Below are 21,561 nucleotides of genomic sequence, written 5' to 3' on the forward strand. Positions count from 1 at the left end.
AATAGCTGGAGGGCCGAAGGTTTCCCATCCCTGCTTTAGACACAGTGCTTCAGGGACAGGTGACATTTTCAGGTATGTGTCACATGATCATCACAATGAAGGGAGACAGTGAATAGGTTGGCTGGGTACACACTGGAGCAACGGGCATTCATTCCGACATTGGAACGAATGGCCTTGAGCTCAGATTCTATGCACCTACAAGTGTGATATTGCAGCACATCAAACCTACCATGCGTCCCAACCATGGGAGCGTGCAATCACCCAAAAACTGAACTGTGTAGCGTAGCCTGACATTGCTCCAGTTTGTACCCAGCTTAACTCATTTTTCAAAAAGCCTGCAATACTGGCAGTTGGGAGCTGATTGGTTGGTTCTTAAGATGTGTACATACCTAACGATTGCAGCGGCTGCCGAGAGGACCTGGTGGGGTGCAAGCATTGGCAAGTGCATGCACATTTGTCAATGCCGGGGGGCACTCCCTCGTCTGTACATTCACAGACGATGGAACCGGTCGATAAGGACCCACAGGAGCGTCCAACGTCCGTCAGGCAGAGAGTATACACTGGGCGATATAATGAACAAAATCGCTCAGAAGTGCCAAAATGAGCGATATCGCAAGCATGTCTCCCCCTAAATTCTATGACACACAGAAAAAATACACACTCACTGCATGGCGGATGTAGAAAACGTTTACATTTATTAGATTCTGTTTGCAGCGACTAATCCCTGAGACTGACAACGAGAGTGTGTTATGGGTAATATACAAGACATTGTGGAGAGATGAAACTTTACATACATGGCAATAGACGATAGCAAGCAATCTGCTTCAGTACTTTCTATTACATGATTGGTAAAAGCTTGTAGAAGCCAAATCTCCCCTTGTCCTCTTCAGAAGTGATGATAGGGTTATACACATGGGGAGATATTGGCTAATGGACAATTTTGACTAAGCAATTGTAAGAGTGATTTTGGCAAGACGCACTGGAGATTTTGTAATGATATTCTATGATCTAATCAAAATTGCCTTGCCTGCACAGTCAATCTACAGTATACTAAGCAATCTATACTGGACAATATTGACTAAGCAGGAGATAACTGGCTAACCACCTAGGAGATTTTGACTATTTAGTCAAAATCTCACTGTGTGTACACCCCTTTAGTAACCCTAAAGAAACATGTCAAACAATTGTCTAAAAGTCACAGCACCTTCAATTTACAGTAACATTTGTTTTATATGCAGATGACTTTGTACATATGCCAATATATATATATATATATATAAATAAATATACTATAGAAAAATACATACATGCACTGTATATACATATATTGTATGTGTGTTATATTGTTTCAAGCAGGTTTGGTCCCTGGAAAGAAGTTACAACAACTGAAGCTTCATTCTATAGCACATGTCTTCAACCTGTGGCCCTCCAGATGTTGTAGATCTACATGTCCCAGCATGCCCTGACAGTTTTGGCATGCTCTCATTGGAAAAAATGTGGCAATGCATGTTGGAACATGTAGTTTCACAACATCTGGAGGGCCACAGGTTTAAGACCCATGTTCTATAGTGTGACGGCAGACATTAGCAATCCATCCACGCACAACATAGGGAAAGTGACTTGGACTCTAAAGGGCAGATATACTAAGATGGGAGTTCTACTGAAGATGAGATGTTGCCTATAGCAACCAATCGATTAAACTTTTTTTAATTAGCACATTCTAGAAGATAATAGAACCTGATTGGTTGCTATTGTGAATAGGACCCCTATCTTAATAAATGTACTCCTGTGATGGGAAGTGCTATTGAAGGTTGCATAAGTGCTCGGCTGGGGATGTGGTCGCTAGGTCAACAGTATATAGGTTCAGTCGACCACTAAAGGATGACACATGAAATAGCCGGACAAAAGGTCGGCCTGAGGCGGTGTTTCATACCCTACCACCCGGCGTAGAGGGAGAATAGAATAGTGTCCCGAGCGCAGGGAGGCACCGTGCCCAAAGCATGGGGGGCAGACGCGGTACACTGATACGGTGTCCATGTTGACGTACGGTGAAATTCGGCACCTAATTCTTTTGTCGACCTTATAACCCTGTCTACCTTAGGCCTGTTGACCTATTTCATGCTTCTACCCAAGCCCTGTCCACCTTTAGTGTTCAACCTAATGTATTCCAACCTTCATAGTATGACCCATACCCCTTGGTTGCACCCGTCATCCAGTTGCCTTCTCCTGCCCACGGCTATTTGGCACGTGGCCAATATTGGGATGTGTGTGGGTGGCTGCGATCTGCAGGTGCATGATGATGTTGAATTGAATCTCTCCCTCTGTCAGAAACATCAGCCATAGTGGTGAAGTACAGCTGCCCATAGCAATTAGGGAAGGGCAAATGCACACGCACATAACCCTCTGAGGCACCTATGTATTATATAGCTTCCCTTCTGGACTTGTAACTTGGTGGGACTGCTATGCTATCACTGATGCCTGTCCTTGTGTTTCCCTCCTATGTCCCTATAGATTGTAAGCTTGCAGCAGTAGTAGTAGTAGTAGTATGTTTATTTATAAGGCGCCGCAAAGTGTCCGCAGCGCCGTACATAGCAAAAAAAAAAAAAAAATTACAAGGTAACGTACAGGGTGTGTTGAAAGATACAGTATAAATAGGGGTATAGCTGGTAGAACTAAAATCAGCATCAGTTCAGAAGTAGGTGTCAAAATTGTCAAGGAGACTGAAGATGAAGTAGAGGAAGGGAAGAACAGGACAGGAGCACAGGTGAGGCAATGAGGTAGGGTGAGTACGTGAGGAAGGAGGGCCCTGCTCATAAGAGTTAACATACTAAAAATAGGTGGGTGGACGAACGAAATACAATAGGATAAGTAGGAACGGAGGGGAACGGAGGCAGGATAGGAGGATCAAAAGAGGTTAGGAGGAGGGATAGGCTAGTCGAAAAAAGTGGGTTTTGAGGGAGCGCTTGAAGGAGGTAAGGGAATCAGATAGCCTGATGGGTGGCGGGAGGTGGTTCCAGTGCAGGGGGGCAGCGCGAGAGAAATCTTGGACACGGGAGTGGGAGGAGGTGATTAGGTGAGAGGTCAGTCGGCGGTCAGCGATGGAGCGAAGAGGACGGGAGGGAGTGTGGATAGAGAGGGCCCTCCTACCTCCAAGTCTGTCTGTTGTTACCCAGTTTGTTCTATCAATGTCTACTATTGTAAAGCGCAACGGAATCTGCTGCGCTATATAAGACACTGTAACGGAATCTGCTGCGCTATATAAGACACTGTAACGGAATCTGCTGCGCTATATAAGACACTGTAACGGAATCTGCTGCACTATATAAGAACCTGTAATGGAATCTGCTGCGCTATATAAGAACCTGTAATGGAATCTGCTGCGCTATACAAGACGCTGTAACGGAATCTGCTGCGCTTTATAAGAAACTGTAAATAAATTTATAAAATTATCAACCATTATTTATAAAACACCATAATATAAAATGCTGTGCATTAAGAGGATCATCACACAATCACACAAAACTCTTGTTATAGCTGCCACCAAGAAAAGTGCAGATTAAATAGAATAAAACTTGTCAACAACATTAGTTTAAATAGAACCGCAGGATCCGGGACAGTTTGTTCCTGGCGCCACCATCTTTGCTGTGATGTATTATGATAGATCGTATATGCAAACAAGACAGCAGAATACTCTGGCACATTGTCAGCATTGTCTGCTGTTGTTCCGAGGCATCTTTCCAAATATATTCCTGCAAAGATGGTAGAGGCGGAATATAGGGAGGAGGGCGCTACAAGGGCAGCGACAGTAGCTAATCGGCACCTGCGACAGGGTGCGGCAATGCTTCGAATTGCTGGGTCTGCGCCATCTAGTGGCTGATGGTGCGCAAAACACGAAAACTCCCCCTTTAGAGGTGAGAAGCAGCATTAGCCTTTTATTATATAAGATGGATGGAATGTATTGGAAAAGCTTAAAAAAATTTCATTAATTAAAAAAGATGTAAAACATATAATGAATGGTCTTGAGGTAGACTTTTGTATTGTGTGTTCTAAAAAAGATAAGTGCACTAATTCCTGCAGTGATTGTTTGGATTCAGTATGAAATCCCGGAGGTCGGGATCCCGGCGTTCAAAATCCCAACGCCGGAATCCCGACCGCCGAAATCCTGACAAGGGGGGACGTGGATCGCCCCCCCTTACGGGCTCGCTACGCTCGGCACGCTAATTTATTCTCCCTCCAGGGGTGTCGTGGACACCCAAGGAGGGAGAAAGTGTCGGGATTTCGGCGGTCGGGATTCTGAACGCCGGAATTTTAACTGCATCCCGATTGTTTCTCCTGTGATTGTGTCATAGGGAACTGGACAGCATAACAATGATATGATAATCATGTCCTGACTGGGTACGGGTCATTGGATCGGCCACTGAAGGTCGACAGGCCTTAGAAACAGGTCGACGCAGTAAGGTCGATAGCGTTGGACAGTTGATGCAAACATTGACACTGGGAAGGTCGACAGTCAAAATGTCGACTGGAGTTTTTCAAGTTTTTTTGTCCCGGATGTCGACACAGTCAACATGCTTCAGGCACGGTGCCTTGCACACTATTTCATTCTCCCACCACACCGTAGTGGATGGTAGAACGCCTGTTAGCACGTCGGCTTAATAAAACTGCTGAGTGTCAAACTTTTGACTGTCGAACTTCCCATTGTTGACCTAATGCTTGTGTCAACCTTCCGCCTATTGTGATAATCAATAGGTGAAAATGCATTAACAATGTCCTAATACAGAACAGTGGGGGAGATGTATGCAGTGGGCCAGTGGAGAAGTGTGTTGCGGCAGCCAATCAGCTTTGAAGTAACATTTATCAAGTGCATTCACTAAAAGTATACGAGTCAATAAGTTTGAAGACAGGCGGCGTTGCTGAGGAAAGTTGGTATTACTATTGTGTACTACCGTCTACCAAACCACGCCATACCAAATTTCAGATTGATTAATAGGTTAGGTTTTTTTTTCCACCACGACAAGGCACCAGCTCCCTTATCCGGAATTTCTGCTGCCAAATTGCATGAATTGCGCTATGAATCGTTGCTGCATCCACCGTACTCGCCCGACTTGGCTCCCTGCGACTCCTTTCTGTTCCCTAACCTGAAAATGTGGCTCGCGGGGAAAAACATTCAGCTCAAACAAGGAGGTCGTGGCCGAGACAGAAGCCTACGTGAGGTTGACAAATCATACTCCATTTTTTTAGAGGGTTTAAAGAAGTGGCAGGGAAGTTGGGAAAGGTGTATTGCCGTGAGGGGAGAAACATTTCCGTCTTCATTCTTAACACAGGAACTTATTGATCCACCCTGGTATTTTTACCTATATCAATGGAGCTTCCAGGCAAAAGATGTCACTAAGAATATCGTTCAGCGACATCACCAGCTCAGAACACACAGTGGATGACCATATAGTCAGAATTTCATTGGATGTTCAGATGACAGGGGGCGGGGCTCGATATCGATATAGTACGTACACACTAGACAATATGCACCTTAATATCGTTAACAATATTGCTATCGTGCATATTGTTTTAACAATATAGTGTGTACGCACCTTTACTTCTTCGGGTATGGGTCACTGGGTTGACCGTATTTAGGTTGACATGCATTGGGTCAACATCCCACTTCTTTACTCTTCTCACTGCTTCATCCATCTACCCCATTGCAAGGGAGTGTGAAATGAACAGGAACGATCTGATTGGTTAGTCTGTCTTCTGCAGTATCCCGGCTTCGGCCACCATCTTAGAGAAGACGCCTTTCTTCTGTATCAGTCGTTGGGGCTCATCGAACTCAACAACTTTGCCGCTATCGAGAACAAGCACCCTGCGGAGAGAAACAGAACTGTTATTAATAATGTATGCCAGTTATAATGGGGTAGATGCATGTAGCAGTCATAAGGGAGGAGAAGTGAGCCAGAAAGGAAGTGGTCCATGGCAACCAATCAACTGATATGATTTGCATAATATAAAATGACACAGGGCAGCTGATTGGTTGCCATGGAGCACTATTCCTCCCTTATCACTGCTTCATACATCTACCACACTGTATGCTATTTCTAGTGCTGGCTCCTCACCCTGTATTTTGGCCACTTGACTAACTCAGTGGCAGTATAATAGGAACAAAAGATAAATGGGTCTACATTAATCCCATATGACCTTTAGCATTAGCTATTTCAGCTGGGAAGCCGACTGCAGCCTTGTGAGTCCACCAAACCCCTTCTTGTTACAGCCTGCGGGGTAACACCCACATCATTGACGTCAATGGTGCGGGGGGCAGCTGGTGACGTTAGCTGCGCTCCCCCCGCACCATCGGATGCTGGTGGACCGCCCTGCACACCCCCCCGCCGTGGCCGCACGCACCCAGCACATGCAACAAATACCGGCCCTGTGCGGACGAACGCAGCCCTGAGAATGGACAGAATAGGGTCCTATAAAGCTGAAAGGGGCGGAGCTGACAACTAAACCATGCCCACTTTAGGTGGAAATCAGAGCAATTTGTTACTAGGTTCTGTAAGATGTCTTGTACCTGTCAGAGTCGAGGACAGTATGGAGCCTGTGGGCGATCGTCAGTACTGTACAGTCAGCGAACACCTTGCGAATCGTGCTCTGAACTATATTATCCGTCTCCATGTCAATAGAGGCTGTGGCTTCATCTAATACCAGTATCTTGGTTTTCCGAAGTAAGGCTCGAGCAAGACAGATGAGTTGCCTTTGTCCGACACTGCAAAGAAAAAGTATAGTATAGTGCAAAGCAGAAGTGAAAGGCAGGATTACAACCGCTGAGATTTTTGTTAATGTTACAATATTCACAAGGTTGCAAATGTTTCCTGCAAAGTGGGGCCGGTTCAGGACCGCTCGATGCGAATGTACACTGCCTAGCGAGCCAACCTGAATCAGGCCGAGTGTACAGTAGCGAGCCTTAATGTTTATGGGCACAGACCCTACCTAAGATTCTCTCCTCCTTCTGAGATCTCATGGTAGAGTTTCTTGGGAAGAGACTGCACAAAGTTCTTTAAATCGCACATCTCCAGAGCTTCCCAGAGATCTACATCCGAATGTTTCTCTAATGGATCCAGGTTCATTCGAAGGCTCCCCGAAAATAAAACTGGGTCCTGGGAAAAAAACATATTCAGTGGAAAACCGTCAAAAAAGAAGAAGAAAATGGTTGAGCACAGAAGGGACTTAATGGAATCACCTTATAAACTGGCATCTAATGGGACTACTCAATCCCTAATAGCACAAAAACAAAGAGATAGGAAGTGGTAACTGTCCCTTTAAATGATTTCATGTTACCTAAAAGTTGCAATTAACAACGGACATGGATACTACATGAAGCCTTTTAAAGGGACAGTTACTACTTTCTATACTAACAGATTTCTTGGGTGAAATTTAATAGGATGAGAGATTCAGAAAGTGAGAGATTTGGTAAGACATCTCCAGTTTTTTTTAAAGCGGCAATCATTTACACTGCAGTGATTTTGCAGTGTAAATGATTGCCGCTTTAAAAAAAATGGAGCATTTTCTGAGCAACATTACTTAATTTACCTACATTGCTCAGAAAATGCCCCTACACCGATGTGTGTGTAGGGACCATAGCGATGCGCAGCCAAGTGCAGCACTATCCCTGGGAAATGTATAACCAGGGTGCTGGTTAAATCTATTGAACACACTCAGAAGAGACTGCACATCGCCTACCGTTTTTTTTTGTAGTGTCCAATGAGCGATGTACGAACTATACCAACCCATTATTTAAATTTCCACTTTCTGAGCGATCCGGGAAGCTCACAGGGAATTGCCCTGCTAAATCGCCCATCGCTGGCGCACATCGCTACGTGTGTAGGGCGCATTACACCCCCTTCCTTTCCTCTCCCTATGGGGAGATGTATCAAATGTATCAGACGGATTGGCACATCCCCATATGTATTATTAGGATCTGCAGCAGTTATCTGAGAATTAGGGGTATACAGTATTTACTAAAGCTTCTAAAAATTAACAAAAGGGGATTTAGATTCTGTCTATCATTTTCTAGGATGCGATAGAGAATACAGAATCTCCTTGGTTGCTATCGGCAACATCACATCTTTACCCCATTATATCTGGGACATGAATGTTTTTGAAGCATCTCTTACATTGACCAAAGTCCATCTACAGTACCATGGACCCTATCAATCCAGTAAACATTGGGTGGACGTACAGTAAATGTATTGTGTATGTACAGATGGGGGCTGGGAACATGGGGAACACGTAGAAATGAACATACTTAGATAGTTGGATTATATTCACCTGTGGTATAATATTGAGTTTGCTCCTTAAATCATGCAGGCCAATGGTTTCAATGTCGATTCCGTCCACCACAATCTTCCCTCCCGCCCTCTCCACAATGCGGAACAAGCAGTTGGTGAGTGTGGACTTCCCGGCTCCGGTTCTTCCAACAATCCCAAGCTGAAACATATTATGAAGAGAATATTTCTTCGGCTCCTTTGGACAAGAAATGGTGGGTCCGATTCAGACCGGATTGCTGCTGTGCGAACTCGTGCATGCACAACTCCGGCCAGCAATGAAATCCTACTGACTTTCCTTCCCTAGCTGTTCGCAGGGTGATTGACAGGAAGCCGGCTTTTGGAGTGGTAACCAGCCACTTCACTATTCTGGGACCCCAAGTGCCTGCCTGCCACTATTCTGGGACCATTAGTACCTGCCTGCCACTATTCTGGGACCCCAAGTACCTGCCACTATTCTGGGACCATTAGTATCTGCCTGCCACTATTCTGGGACCATAAGTACCTGTCTGCCACTATTCTGGGACCATAAGTACCTGCCTGCCACTATTCTGGGACCATAAGTCCCTGTCTGCCACTATTCTGGGACCATTAGTACCTGCCTGCCACTATTCTGGGACCCCAAGTACCTGCCTGCCACTATTCTGGGACCCCAAGTACCTGCCTGCCACTATTCTGGGACCATAAGTACCTGTCTGCCACTATTCTGGGACCATAAGTACCTGTCTGCCACTATTCTGGGACCATAAGTACCTGTCTGCCACTATTCTGGGACCATAAGTCCCTGTCTGCCACTATTCTGGGACCATTAGTACCTGCCTGCCACTATTCTGGGACCCCAAGTACCTGCCTGCCACTATTCTGGGACCCCAAGTACCTGCCTGCCACTATTCTGGGACCATTAGTACCTGCCTGCCACTATTCTGGGACCCCAAGTACCTGCCTGCCACTATTCTGGGACCATAAGTCCCTGTCTGCCACTATTCTGGGACCATTAGTACCTGTCTGCCACTATTCTGGGACCCCAAGTGCCTGCCTGCCACTATTCTGGGACCATTAGTACCTGCCTGCCACTATTCTGGGACCATAAGTACCTGCCTGCCACTATTCTGGGACCCCAAGTACCTGCCACTATTCTGGGACCATTAGTACCTGCCTGCCACTATTCTGGGACCATAAGTACCTGCCTGCCACTATTCTGGGACCATAAGTACCTGCCTGCCACTATTCTGGGACCATAAGTACCTGCCTGCCACTATTCTGGGACCATAAGTACCTGCCTGCCACTATTCTGGGACCCCAAGTACCTGCCACTATTCTGGGACCCCAAGTACCTGCCACTATTCTGGGACCATTAGTACCTGCCTGCCACTATTCTGGGACCATAAGTACCTGTCTGCCACTATTCTGGGACCATAAGTACCTGCCTGCCACTATTCTGGGACCATAAGTCCCTGTCTGCCACTATTCTGGGACCATTAGTACCTGCCTGCCACTATTCTGGGACCCCAAGTACCTGCCTGCCACTATTCTGGGACCCCAAGTACCTGCCTGCCACTATTCTGGGACCATAAGTACCTGTCTGCCACTATTCTGGGACCATAAGTACCTGTCTGCCACTATTCTGGGACCATAAGTACCTGTCTGCCACTATTCTGGGACCATAAGTACCTGTCTGCCACTATTCTGGGACCATAAGTCCCTATCTGCCACTATTCTGGGACCATTAGTACCTGCCTGCCACTATTCTGGGACCCCAAGTACCTGCCTGCCACTATTCTGGGACCCCAAGTACCTGCCTGCCACTATTCTGGGACCATTAGTACCTGCCTGCCACTATTCTGGGACCCCAAGTACCTGCCTGCCACTATTCTGGGACCATAAGTCCCTGTCTGCCACTATTCTGGGACCATTAGTACCTGTCTGCCACTATTCTGGGACCCCAAGTGCCTGCCTGCCACTATTCTGGGACCATTAGTACCTGCCTGCCACTATTCTGGGACCATAAGTACCTGTCTGCCACTATTCTGGGACCCCGAGTGCCTGCCTGCCACTATTCTGGGACCCCGAGTGCCTGCCTGCCACTATTCTGGGACCATTAGTACCTGCCTGCTACTATTCTGGGACCATTAGTACCTGTCTGCCACTATTCTGGGACCCCAAGTGCCTGCCTGCCACTATTCTGGGACCCCAAGTACCTGCCTGCCACTATTCTGGGACCATTAGTACCTGCCTGCCACTATTCTGGGACCATAAGTACCTGCCTGCCACTATTCTGGGACCCCAAGTGCCTGCCTGCCACTATTCTGGGACCATTAGTACCTGCCTGCCACTATTCTGGGACCATTAGTACCTGCCTGCCACTATTCTGGGACCATTAGTACCTGCCTGCCACTATTCTGGGACCCCAAGTACCTACCTGCCACTATTCTGGGACCCCAAGTGCCTGCATACCACTATTCTGGGACCCCAAGTGCCTGCATACTACTGTTCTAGGACACCAAGGGCCTTATTCTGGTTCGGTCTGTGAAACATACGTACGGTCCGTCAAACCGTACGTTTTGCGTACACTCGCGGTGAGCAAAAGTTCGCCCACAGAACAGCCACACACGGACGGTCTCAAACACCGACAATGGGGAGTGGCGTACACTTGAGCGTACACCACCGCGTACAGACAGATCTCCCTCTTAGCCACCGATACCTGGCGTACGTCAGAGCATACGCCAAAGTGCACGGACGGATCTCGTCCGTTTTCCCACCGACACCTTCAGTAATCTGAGCGTACACCACATTGCAAGTAGAAATTGAGTCCAAAAACATCATTGTTGCTCTTAGATGTGGTTTATGTGTCTTTTTCCTAAGAAAAAACTGGTATGTTTGTGTTACAGTGAAAAAGTTGACACATGTCGACTTCTGTGAATTGAGTGTCCTGCTTTTTAAAGTATACAAAAACACTTACTGAATGGGTGTAGATGGTTATAAAATAACTACCTTGACATATATAAGCAGGTCTTAGAATGAATCTTACCTAAAATTAAACCAACCTTTACATGTAGAGAAGTGTAGAAAGTTAAGGTTCCAATGTGTTTCAGGGCTGTGTGTGGCTTGCAGGTAGTGAAATCATGGCTTCCATTTAATAGCCTGCAGCATTGCTTATTACATTCAGGTGTATGTGTTTGTGTAGTAATCAGCGTTAATTAGCAGACCCAGGCGTCCGCTCTCATGCGGTATCTCTAGGGGTTGTCTGGAGCTATCTTTGGCATCCGCCTGTTTTTGGCCCAAAATGCACGGTGCGTTCGGCGATCGAGGCGGTTGTGGCACCGTACATTTTGTGTGCACACCCCCGTGTACGCCCAGTTTTCCTCATTATTCTGGCCGTTCCCATAAAAATGCCACATGCCACCCACAATGACCATGTTCTTGCGGACAGGTTTTTTCGCACGGAGAGACCCGTCCGTGAGCGGTGTGAGGTCGCCGCACATGCGCATTGCGAAAGATACGCACGCGCAGATAAAAAAAAAGGGTACTTATGTAGTATCTGGGCTGCCGATTTTGTGATTGTATGCCTTACCTTAAGGCATACAATCAGATGCGATGCGATGCGATGTGATTTTGCATAGGATTCAATGTTAAGAAGGTCCTGTTCATTTCCCCACTATCCAAGTGGGCATAGAGTTGATTTTATATAGTGTGGCGAGCGCAGCGAGCCACCGAGCCCGAAGCGTGGCGAGCGAAGCGAGCCCCGCGAGGGGACGCATATTTCTTAAAAAGTATTCTGTGTCCCCTTGCGGGGCTCGCTACGCTTCGGGCTCGGTGGCTCGCTACAGGTTTATATCCAACTCCATGCCCACTTGGATAGTGGGGAAAGGAAAAGGACCCCTTTTTCCCATTGAATTCTATGTTAAAATGGACTCAGACCATTTTAACATTGAATCCTATGGAAAAATCTTGACCATCGCATCGCATACGATTTGGTCGCATGCGATGCGATGCGATCCGATCCGATTTCTAAATCGGACGCCCAGATACTACATAAGTACCAAAAAAAGTGATCCGCCCGTATACGGTCGCACCGTACCAAACAGAATAACCCCCCAAGTGCATTCGTGCCACTGTTCTGAGACCCCAAATGCCTGTGTTTTGGGATTCTAATTGTCTGTGTCACTGTTATTTCGGACACAAAGGGCCAAATGTAATAGGGTGTGAGAATCAGAAAGTGATAGATTTTGGGAGAGTTATCACATTTTTTTTAAAGCGGCAATAAATTACACTGAAAAAAAAAAAACAGGTTGATTTTGCCATGTAAATGATTGCCCCTTTAAAAGAATGTGATAACTCTCCCACAATCTCTCACTTTCTGATTCTCACACCCTGTTACATTTGTCCCAAAGTGTCAATGTCCTATTACGTTGGATTCCAGGTGCCAGTGTATCACAGTTCTTGGACCCTAAGTGCCTAATAAAAAGTATGGCATATCTGACGTGTCAGGATTATAACCAACAGACTTTGTCCCTTATTCTGGTTCACTCGCAGAGGCAAATTCCTTCTCAAATGGGCAGAACCATGTGCACTGCAGGTGGGGCAGATGTAAAATGTGCGGAGAGAATTAGATTTGGGTGAGTTATTTTGTTTCTGTGCAGGGAAAATACTGACTGCTTTATTTTTGCACTGCAATATAGATCTCACTTTGAAGTAAAACCCCACCCAAATCGAATTTGCTCTGCACACGTTACATCTGCCCCACCTGCAGTGCATGTGGTTTTGTTCATTTGAGAAGGAATTTGCCTTTGTGAGTGAACCAGAGTAAGGGCCACTGTTATAATGGTTAGGATCCTGTACCAAAGTTGTGTTAATGTAATTTTTCCACGTAAAACCAAAAACTAATGATGTAATGTGGGTAGGTAGTGTGTAGTGATAACCCACCCACTCCTGCCCCCAATCCTAGCTAGCTGCAGAATTAACACAAGTCAAGTGAGCGGACTGTGGACTGAGCCGGGGAGGAGTACACCTGTCACTACATACTGGCCATTATTCTGGTTCACTCGCAAAGGCAAATTCCTTATCAAATGGACAAAACCATGTCAAATTCTCTCTGCACATGTTACATCTGCCCCCCCCCCTGCAGTGCACATGGTTTTGTCCATTTGAGAAGGAATTTGCCTTTGCGAGTGAACCAGAATGAGGGCCACTGTTCTCCATGTAGTAGAATGTATAAGAGTTTACCTTCTCTGTCTCATTTAGCCGGAAGGAGACATCCCGGAGCGCCAGGTCATGGTCTTCCCGATACCGAGCCTTGTAATTTATGAACTCAATCACGCCCCTGTCTGGCCACTCGGCTGCTGGTCTTCTGGTGGTGATCCACGGCGCCTGTAAATATACACACATTACATTACCAATAATAAGAATATCCTGGCTATACCTGGACATCACTGAATAAAAGATACTCATACTGTACCTCTTTGTCCATCTCTTCATATTCACAAACCCGTTCGATGGCTACGCCGTTCGTTTCTATCTCACAAGCTTTGCGCACCCAAAAATTCAGCGTTTGTGTGATCTGGGGAGGAAATGCCAGGTTTATTTGCCATGGAACTAATTTAAATCTACAAAATATAATTGGCAAGAACAACGTTGTGCTTGTATCTTCGGTCTTATTGGCATCTACAGATTGAAGCCAGCTAGGAAGTGTCTTTTAGGACTTTGACTGGGGGTAAAATGTTATATGGAGGCCCAAGAATGGGCGTCCCTATACTCTGTGTCACCCGGTGTACTTTAAGTTCCACTGGTAAATGCTGGCAACAAAAGGGGTGTTGCCTTGTCAGAAGGGGAATGGCCTTGTGTGGAGCATCACTGTAGGGAGGGGTGGGAGATGTCCCGCTGCAAACAGGAACTGACTGGCTGCAAAACAGACTCCTTCACCGTTACAGCAGCCGAGAACTGGATACGGTCGCATTGACGACCAGACTTAGGTCGACACCGTTGGGTTGACAGGCAACAAGGTTATTACTAGGGGGGTGCGGACCACTCCTTGATTTTACCCTCTGAGGCTGACATGCTGGCTCCTCCTCAGTGATAGGAGCCTGGTGCTGCACTTTAACATTACTTGCAATTCTCGGGGGTGTGGATCGTATTGTCGACCAGACTTAGGTCGACAGTCATTAGGTCCACAGGCAGCAATGTCGACAGGTGTCTATGTCGACATGGTTTTAGGTCGACAAATGCGTTAGGTTTTTTTTTTTCACTGTATTTCATGCCCTAGCATTGCGAGCAAAGCGAGCGATGTGAGGGGCTGCGGTCGACATTCGGGTAAAAAAACAGTGAAAAAATCCATGCCAACCTCGTGACCTGTCGACCTAACCCATGTCGAACTAACGCATTTGTCGACCTAAACCCATGTTGACCTTGTCCCATGTCGACCTAGAACCCTGTCGACATTGCTGCCTGTGGACCTAATGACTGTCGACCTAAGTCTGGTCGACAATACGATCCACACCCCCGAGAACTGCAAGTAATGTTAAAGTGCAGCACCAGGCTCCTATCACTGAGGAGGAGCCAGCATGTCAGCCCACAGAAGGTGAAACCAGGGAGTGGTCCGCACCCCCCTAGTAATAGCACTGGGCCCAAGGTAATCCTTATCCAGGCTATATGAAAGGTAACTTCTGCCCTCTATAGGTTATGGATGCATATACAGACTACAACTTGTGTACAGTACTTACATTTAGCGCATACGTTATGGATAATCCCACTGTGCCCGATGTCATATTCTCACCAGCTTGGACAGCAAATAAAGCAGCAAAGAAAACCATCAGGTTTCCTAAAAACTCTAATCTCACCGCTAGCCACCTGTAGGGAGAGAGGGGACATAAATCACACATCATACCGCACGTTATAGCAACAGGAGCCAATACACGCTGCGATTATTGCATCCGTTTTGGTCCCAATCATATCACATTGCACACAAGTCGCATGCAATTGCGTGTGATGCGATCGGAACCTATTTAAAAAAGTATGTGCAGCACACACTTTTTGATCTGTGCGATGAGATGTGCGTGGGAGCACGCATCGCACCCGCAAATCGCAGCGTGTATGGGCACCTTAACACTGATGCAGTCTTGTTGTGTGGAATGTGTTGTGCACAGTATAATGATAAGAACTGGTGCTTGACAGCCAGATGCGATTGGTTGTGTATCGCCGAACTCAAAAATCCAGAATTGTCATCTTCGATGTTTCAAAATCATGTTACATGCATCTAGAAAACATCTTACACAGGACACCGCAAAAACTCTAATCCATGCTCTCATTATCTCCCGCGCTGATTATTGCAATCGACTTCCTGAGACTCTCACCACTACAATCATTTCTGAAGATATTTATCATCTGCGGAGCCACTATTCCCACGTACATCTCTTCGCTTATCTCAAAATATCTCCCATCTCAACCTCTACGCTCCTCACAAGAACTATGTCTCATCTCCACTCCTTCGGTGTTATTCAGACCAGCTCGCTATTGTGCGAGCTCGCAAGCCGGTTGATCAATGGACAGAGTACGGATCCTATCACGCGAATAAATTCAGCGATTACCCTATTCTTAAGCCGTTCGCAAGTTGATTGACAGGAAGCCGCCATTTGTGGGGGTCACCTGCCCATTTTCTGGGCATGTCAGGAAAAACGCAGGTGTGCCCAAGAGTTTTCAGGGAGGTTGTGTGACGTCAGCTCCGGTCTTGATTAGCCTGATTCTGTCCCACAGCTAGAGTCGGTTCTGGGTTACACACAGACTGGGAAAATTTGATGGATTTGCAGCTGGCCAACGATTGGCAATATTTTCGCAAGCCATTCGCAGACTTGCATGGGGTGGGTTTTCATTGGGTGGTGGCTATCTGATCGCAGGGCTCTGCAAAATTGCCTATCAGTGAATGGTGTGAATCATGCCCAATATTCACTCCCATTCATGATTGCAGGACTTTCTTCTGGCTGCACCTACTCTTTGGAATGCCCTACCACGCACAATAAGACTCTCCTCTAGTTTCCAATCCTTCAAGCAGAACTCACCTCTTCATGCAGCCTATCAAATTCCAGAACCGCCCACCTAACCTTCATAAACCTTTCCCCATTGAATTACATTCCAACTGTACAGCCCACACATATCCTCACCTTTTCTCTCTCTCACTTTTCCATCTTCTGTACCCCTGGCCAACATTGCTGAATGACCATATCCTACAGCCCACCTAGAACCTTTGCAATGTGGCTAGACTATTATACAAATGCTGATAATGACTCTTCGCATCCTGTCCTACTTTACCATCAGCTTACACAAAGTTAAACAGGCAGAGGGACAAAGTTGACCGTAGGTAGCTGGTTGCAAAAGGAGTGATATGGAATTGATATTACAAAAGAAACGTTTGAGGAGGTAAACGGGAAGCATCTAATTACCAGATAAGGAGATATTGCTGCCCATGTCACTATGGAGGAAATACATAATATCCAAGTACCTGTTGGAGATCACATTGTTGTAGTAGCAAACTAGGTTCTCATTGACCACATCCTTGTTCTGGCCAATGAATCTCTCCTGATGTCCATAGGCTCTTATGGTGGATGCTCCCAACAAGGTTTCACTGAAGTGAGAGATGACTGGAGAACGCGAGGCGCCATCAAGCCTCCGGATTTGCCGCGAGCTAGCGATGTAATATCTCTGAACACAAGGAGAGCGCAGATAGATGGGTTTTGTTTCAATAATTAACAACATGCTTTTTATGGGGATCCGATGTTTATAACCTGCTAATTATTTGCTATGGTAGATCACCACTTACCTGGATGAGCAGGTACAGAAATCCAAGTGGAACAATAGCCACAAGGAATAGGGGTGTTGCGAACACAATAACTAGAATGGTCCCCAGGACGTCCAGCATACAGTTTAACCAGGTACGTAAATAGTAATGGAAGCGCTCATCTATAACATATATATCCTGAAAAAGAAACAGAATTGATGTTATTTATAGGATGCAGAAATGTGAGTAATAAGAAAAACTTAATTCAAAATGCAATACAAAAGTCACACTGTCTATCTGGTCTACTGTTTGTAGTCCTTCACATGATGGATTTAGGAGGAACCAGGATTTGAGGGACAACGTGTAATATGGGTTATCTTATTCAAACCAAGTCCCACCTTAGTAAACCGGTTCAGTAACTGGCCCATTGGCGTAGTTTCGAAAAACTGTATCGGGAGGTGCAGGACATTATCTAACATCTGGTTGTGTAGAGTACGGGAGGCACAGATTGTTCCTCTGGTGATCACATAGGCCCCGTAGCAGACAAAGAAACCTAAAACAAAGAACAGAACTGGAATAGCAACGAGGTTGAGATTAAACTCAGTGTAATACAGTTACACCCCCTTACATTACTTAGGTACCAATCTAATTTTACTGGCCGCAGACGTTCATATTATAATTTTTATTACACAGCTGATTGGGCTGGCCACACATCTACAGATTGATTGTCAGATTGGGCTGGTTGGGACAAAAAACTGGTAATATCTGAGTGACAGTTTTTGGCAGTTTTCAAGCATTTCAAAGCAAATGGTCAACTGTCATCTGCTCATCCATTACCAGGACTTTGTTCCAACCAGCCCAATCTGCAAAATCAATCTGTAGACTGTATGGCCAGTTTTAGTCAGTAAACACAACCCTACCTTGCACACATCCCAGAAGTCCATAGATTCCGAGTCTATTGTTCCTGAGATCTGCCCATTCCGTTGGGTCTTTAATTTGCTTGGTCTCTGTTGTCCACCTGCTAAGCCATAAGTTTTGTCCGATGGCCATTGCATTTTGTCCAACATACGCTATGAAGGTAAAGCAGACCCAGAACCATCCAAACGCGCGTAGGTACTTCATAACAATTGACACTTTCAACTGGAAAACAATCGATCAGCACATGAAACAAGTTAAGATCCCAGAACCGGCAGACGTCATCTGATGAGGGCAGTACTGGGCACATCCCTCTCTAAGACTACATACTGTAAATCAGGAGGGGGTGGGGCTGTGGCCGTCTAAGCTTTGGTGGCACTATAAGTCTGGGACTGATTCAGCAAGGCTCACTTAGCATTAGTTGTCCGCTGCTTAGCGAGCCCTGAAATGCTGCATGCCATCCTGCTGAACGTTTGCAAACCCCCCCCCCCCAGTCTGAACTGACTTTTATTTCCGTCGGTGCACGCCGAAGAGGGGGCGGACACTGACGTCATGTGACATCAGCATTGGCCATCGTTCCCATGGTCCACCCCCGTTTCCGCCCCTGGACCTCCCTCCCCGCAACGAGTGTGTAACCCGCCGAAGCCGTTCGGTGCCGGTGTTTGCACATGAAGATCTAAAGGCGATCTGACCTTGCTCAGAACACACCTAACATAACTGATTTTATGAAACAGAGACTTTAGGGGAAAAAAATTGCTTCCTTAACCCCTTCACTGGCAATCCCAGAAATTTTCCGGGTCATGCTTCAGTGGTAACACTGGCATTCCCGGAAAGTTTCTGGGATTGCCACGGTCTCCCCCTCCTTGGCGCCGGGCAACGCTGCTGTGCTGAGCTAGCGATGAGCTCAGCTTCAGCCGCTGCCCGGCTCTGGCTGCCTGGCCCTGGCTGTGTGCGGCGTGAACTTCCTAATGTCACGCCGCACACAGCTGGGTTGCCGAGGGCAGCGGCTGATATAGTGCACAGCAGCACTGTATTAAGTCCGACATATTGACGCACTATTAAGGCCTCTGTAGGTCTAATTTACAGACCTTTATATAAACCCAATGAATGACTTACGCTTCCGGTGGCAACTTTTTCTTTATTGATCCGTGGGGCCTTTGTGATATTGAACATTGCCCTGGGGAAGACAGGTAACAGAAAATTACCCATAAGAGCAACAACCGCTGCCCACAAATGGAAGATAAACACTCTAATTCTATTATTATCATTCATTTCAGAAATGCGTTTGATTTAAGAACCTTTATTAATATCTAGTAAATGTGTGTATGGTATATAACTTCCCTACCTGTCCCTTTGAGCCACAACTTCCGGCTGTCTCTTCATAGTTTCCTTCTGGCTGTTGACTGCAAAGAGACCATGAATAAATGTAATTAATCTTAAAGCACATCCCCCCTACTAGATCACTACTGTTAGAAATAAGTGCACGGTAGATCTGTTCTTTCCCCGTGTCGCAGGTGCGTCATCTAATGGGCAGCAAACGTTCCGGCACTGTGTGTGATGAATTACTTTTTTAATATTTGTTTGCTTTTAGCAAACAGTTACGTCAAGACAAAATGTTATTCATGTCTAAAAGCCTTCTGGCACAGATTATACAGCCGAGTACCAGCTGCCGGGACTAAAGAACAGTCATAGGTTAGAGTATGGTAACCAGCCATGATGACTCTGAGGCGCAGAACAGTTGGTACTTATTTTTGTGTTTCTCTCATACAGGGCCAGAGGCACTAAGCTTCAAAAGTGACAAAATGGAGAGTGATGAACAGCCATCCAATCAGCTCCTGCCTGACATGTTACAGGCAGAGTTTGAAAAAAATGTCAGGCCGGAGCTGATTGGCTGGCTGTTTATCACTCTCTATTTTATCACTTTTGAAGCTTAGTGCATCTGGCCCACAGTCTGATCACTGCACTTGGCTCTGATCTGGAGGAACTGGGAGCAGCAAATAAAGAGCACAGAACAGGTAATTACTTGTGCAAACACACTCAGTAATAGCTCTACGTGACCTGTGCACAACCTTATGTTCCTCTTCATTACCATAACACCAGTAATCTCAGCTTTCTTAATTTGCATGTATATGTGCTCATCTTACTGTATTTACCACAGGACAGGATGTGTCTATCTAATCAATATGATGATATAAATGCTGGTCTGACATCAAACAGAACATTCCATGGATCAGATCTCCTGTTCCCAGCAGGTAACTCCATCCAAGGAGGAAGCAATATGTCTAACTAGTAACCTCCCCCCCCCCCCAGCTAAAGACTCACCTCTCTCAGATTCCGTTCTCTTCCATTCATCATTTCTCCCAGGTTCTGCCTAAACTCTGCAATTCCATCCCTCAATCCATTATATTTTAATCCAGCCATCATCCATACTCTTAAAACTCACTTTCAGTCCCCGTCCCCCCATCTCTGCCCCATTGTGCCCACCCATATTCCCTATAGATTGTAAGCAGGGTATTCATATCTATATGACTAAATATTGTCAGGTGCCCATACACGGTACAATTATTGTATGCACCTTGGACTAGATTGCATCGCATACGTTTTGCAATGCAATGAGATGCAATCTAGTACAAAGAGTATGTGCAGCACATACTTTCTGAGCTGTGCGCTGAGATGTGTGCGGGAGCGCGCATCTCAGCACACTCAAACATTGTACCGTGTACGGGCATCTAAAGCCAATATTTATGTATCTCATTAGCAGTTTTTCCCCAGCTACAGCGCTGTGGAACCCCTTTACTGTAGCGCCTTATTTAAAAATGATTATAATATTTTTAGCTTGCCATGCATAGAATATTCTTCATGATTCATAACATATACAAGAAAATAAGAGAGACCTGTTAGTTCCCTTGTGCTTTAATTCAATTTAGTTTTTAGGTTAGTTAGCACTTAAAGACCGTGCTTGATGAGTACATCACAGTCAGCTCTGGGGCGGAACTGGTGCTTTACGAGTTCAGTTGTGCTTCTGTGTTCTAAAAAGCCAGAGTATGACAGAAGATCAAGGCCAATTAACGCACCAGTGATCTAATGCAGCGTTTTAAAATGGACAGATCTCTACAAATCAGCAATACGTTATAATGGGTACAGACTCAGCATTTATAAACTCTGTACTGGCCAGGTATTCACTCCTGTACGTCACTGCTTCGACAATTAAGTGCCAGACGTAAAAGCCGACTTTTAACCCTTTGAACGTTGCTGCGAGAAATCCTCAAAATATCCTCTCAAAATGCCAGCGTCGCTCACAGCGACTGTTCTTTTATTATCAATAAATACAAATACAGCCAAGTCCATTAATTGAAGTTAAGTTAAATATTGCACCCAAAAAAAAAAACAGTCGGTGTGAGCGGCGCTGGCATTTTCAACTGATATTTTGAGGATCTCTCACACAGTGGCGTAGCTACAGGGGTCGCAGCGGTCGCACCTGCGACCGGGCCCCTGAGCCAGGGGGCCCAACCCCCGCCACTGTAACCCCCGCCACTATAATAGGGCAGCCATAGGCGAGTCCGTCACAGC

At 46.0% G+C, this 21,561-nt stretch overlaps 1 protein-coding gene across 1 annotated transcript in view; it reads right to left on the reverse strand.

The window, feature by feature from the left end:
* Window positions 1–673: 673 nt before the first annotated feature.
* The window catches only part of LOC146059569 (multidrug resistance-associated protein 1-like), an 87,914-nt gene continuing 67,026 nt past the window's right edge, over window positions 674–21,561 (reverse strand). Inside the window, exons 16-28 of the mRNA XM_083171905.1 lie at window positions 19,337–19,394; window positions 19,108–19,168; window positions 17,997–18,216; window positions 17,475–17,629; window positions 17,119–17,274; window positions 16,801–17,000; window positions 15,029–15,155; window positions 13,768–13,869; window positions 13,536–13,679; window positions 8,317–8,475; window positions 6,979–7,145; window positions 6,560–6,754; window positions 674–5,857 (exon numbers count right to left, since the gene is read on the reverse strand). Of these exons, the coding sequence (XP_083028031.1) occupies window positions 5,737–5,857; window positions 6,560–6,754; window positions 6,979–7,145; window positions 8,317–8,475; window positions 13,536–13,679; window positions 13,768–13,869; window positions 15,029–15,155; window positions 16,801–17,000; window positions 17,119–17,274; window positions 17,475–17,629; window positions 17,997–18,216; window positions 19,108–19,168; window positions 19,337–19,394 (1,865 nt within the window). The 3' untranslated portion in view covers window positions 674–5,736. The remainder of the gene's footprint in view (window positions 5,858–6,559; window positions 6,755–6,978; window positions 7,146–8,316; window positions 8,476–13,535; window positions 13,680–13,767; window positions 13,870–15,028; window positions 15,156–16,800; window positions 17,001–17,118; window positions 17,275–17,474; window positions 17,630–17,996; window positions 18,217–19,107; window positions 19,169–19,336; window positions 19,395–21,561) is intronic.

This window comes from Crinia signifera, chromosome 2 (assembly GCF_055691185.1).
Source record: "Crinia signifera chromosome 2, ASM5569118v1, whole genome shotgun sequence".
Classification (NCBI taxonomy): domain Eukaryota; kingdom Metazoa; phylum Chordata; class Amphibia; order Anura; family Myobatrachidae; genus Crinia; species Crinia signifera.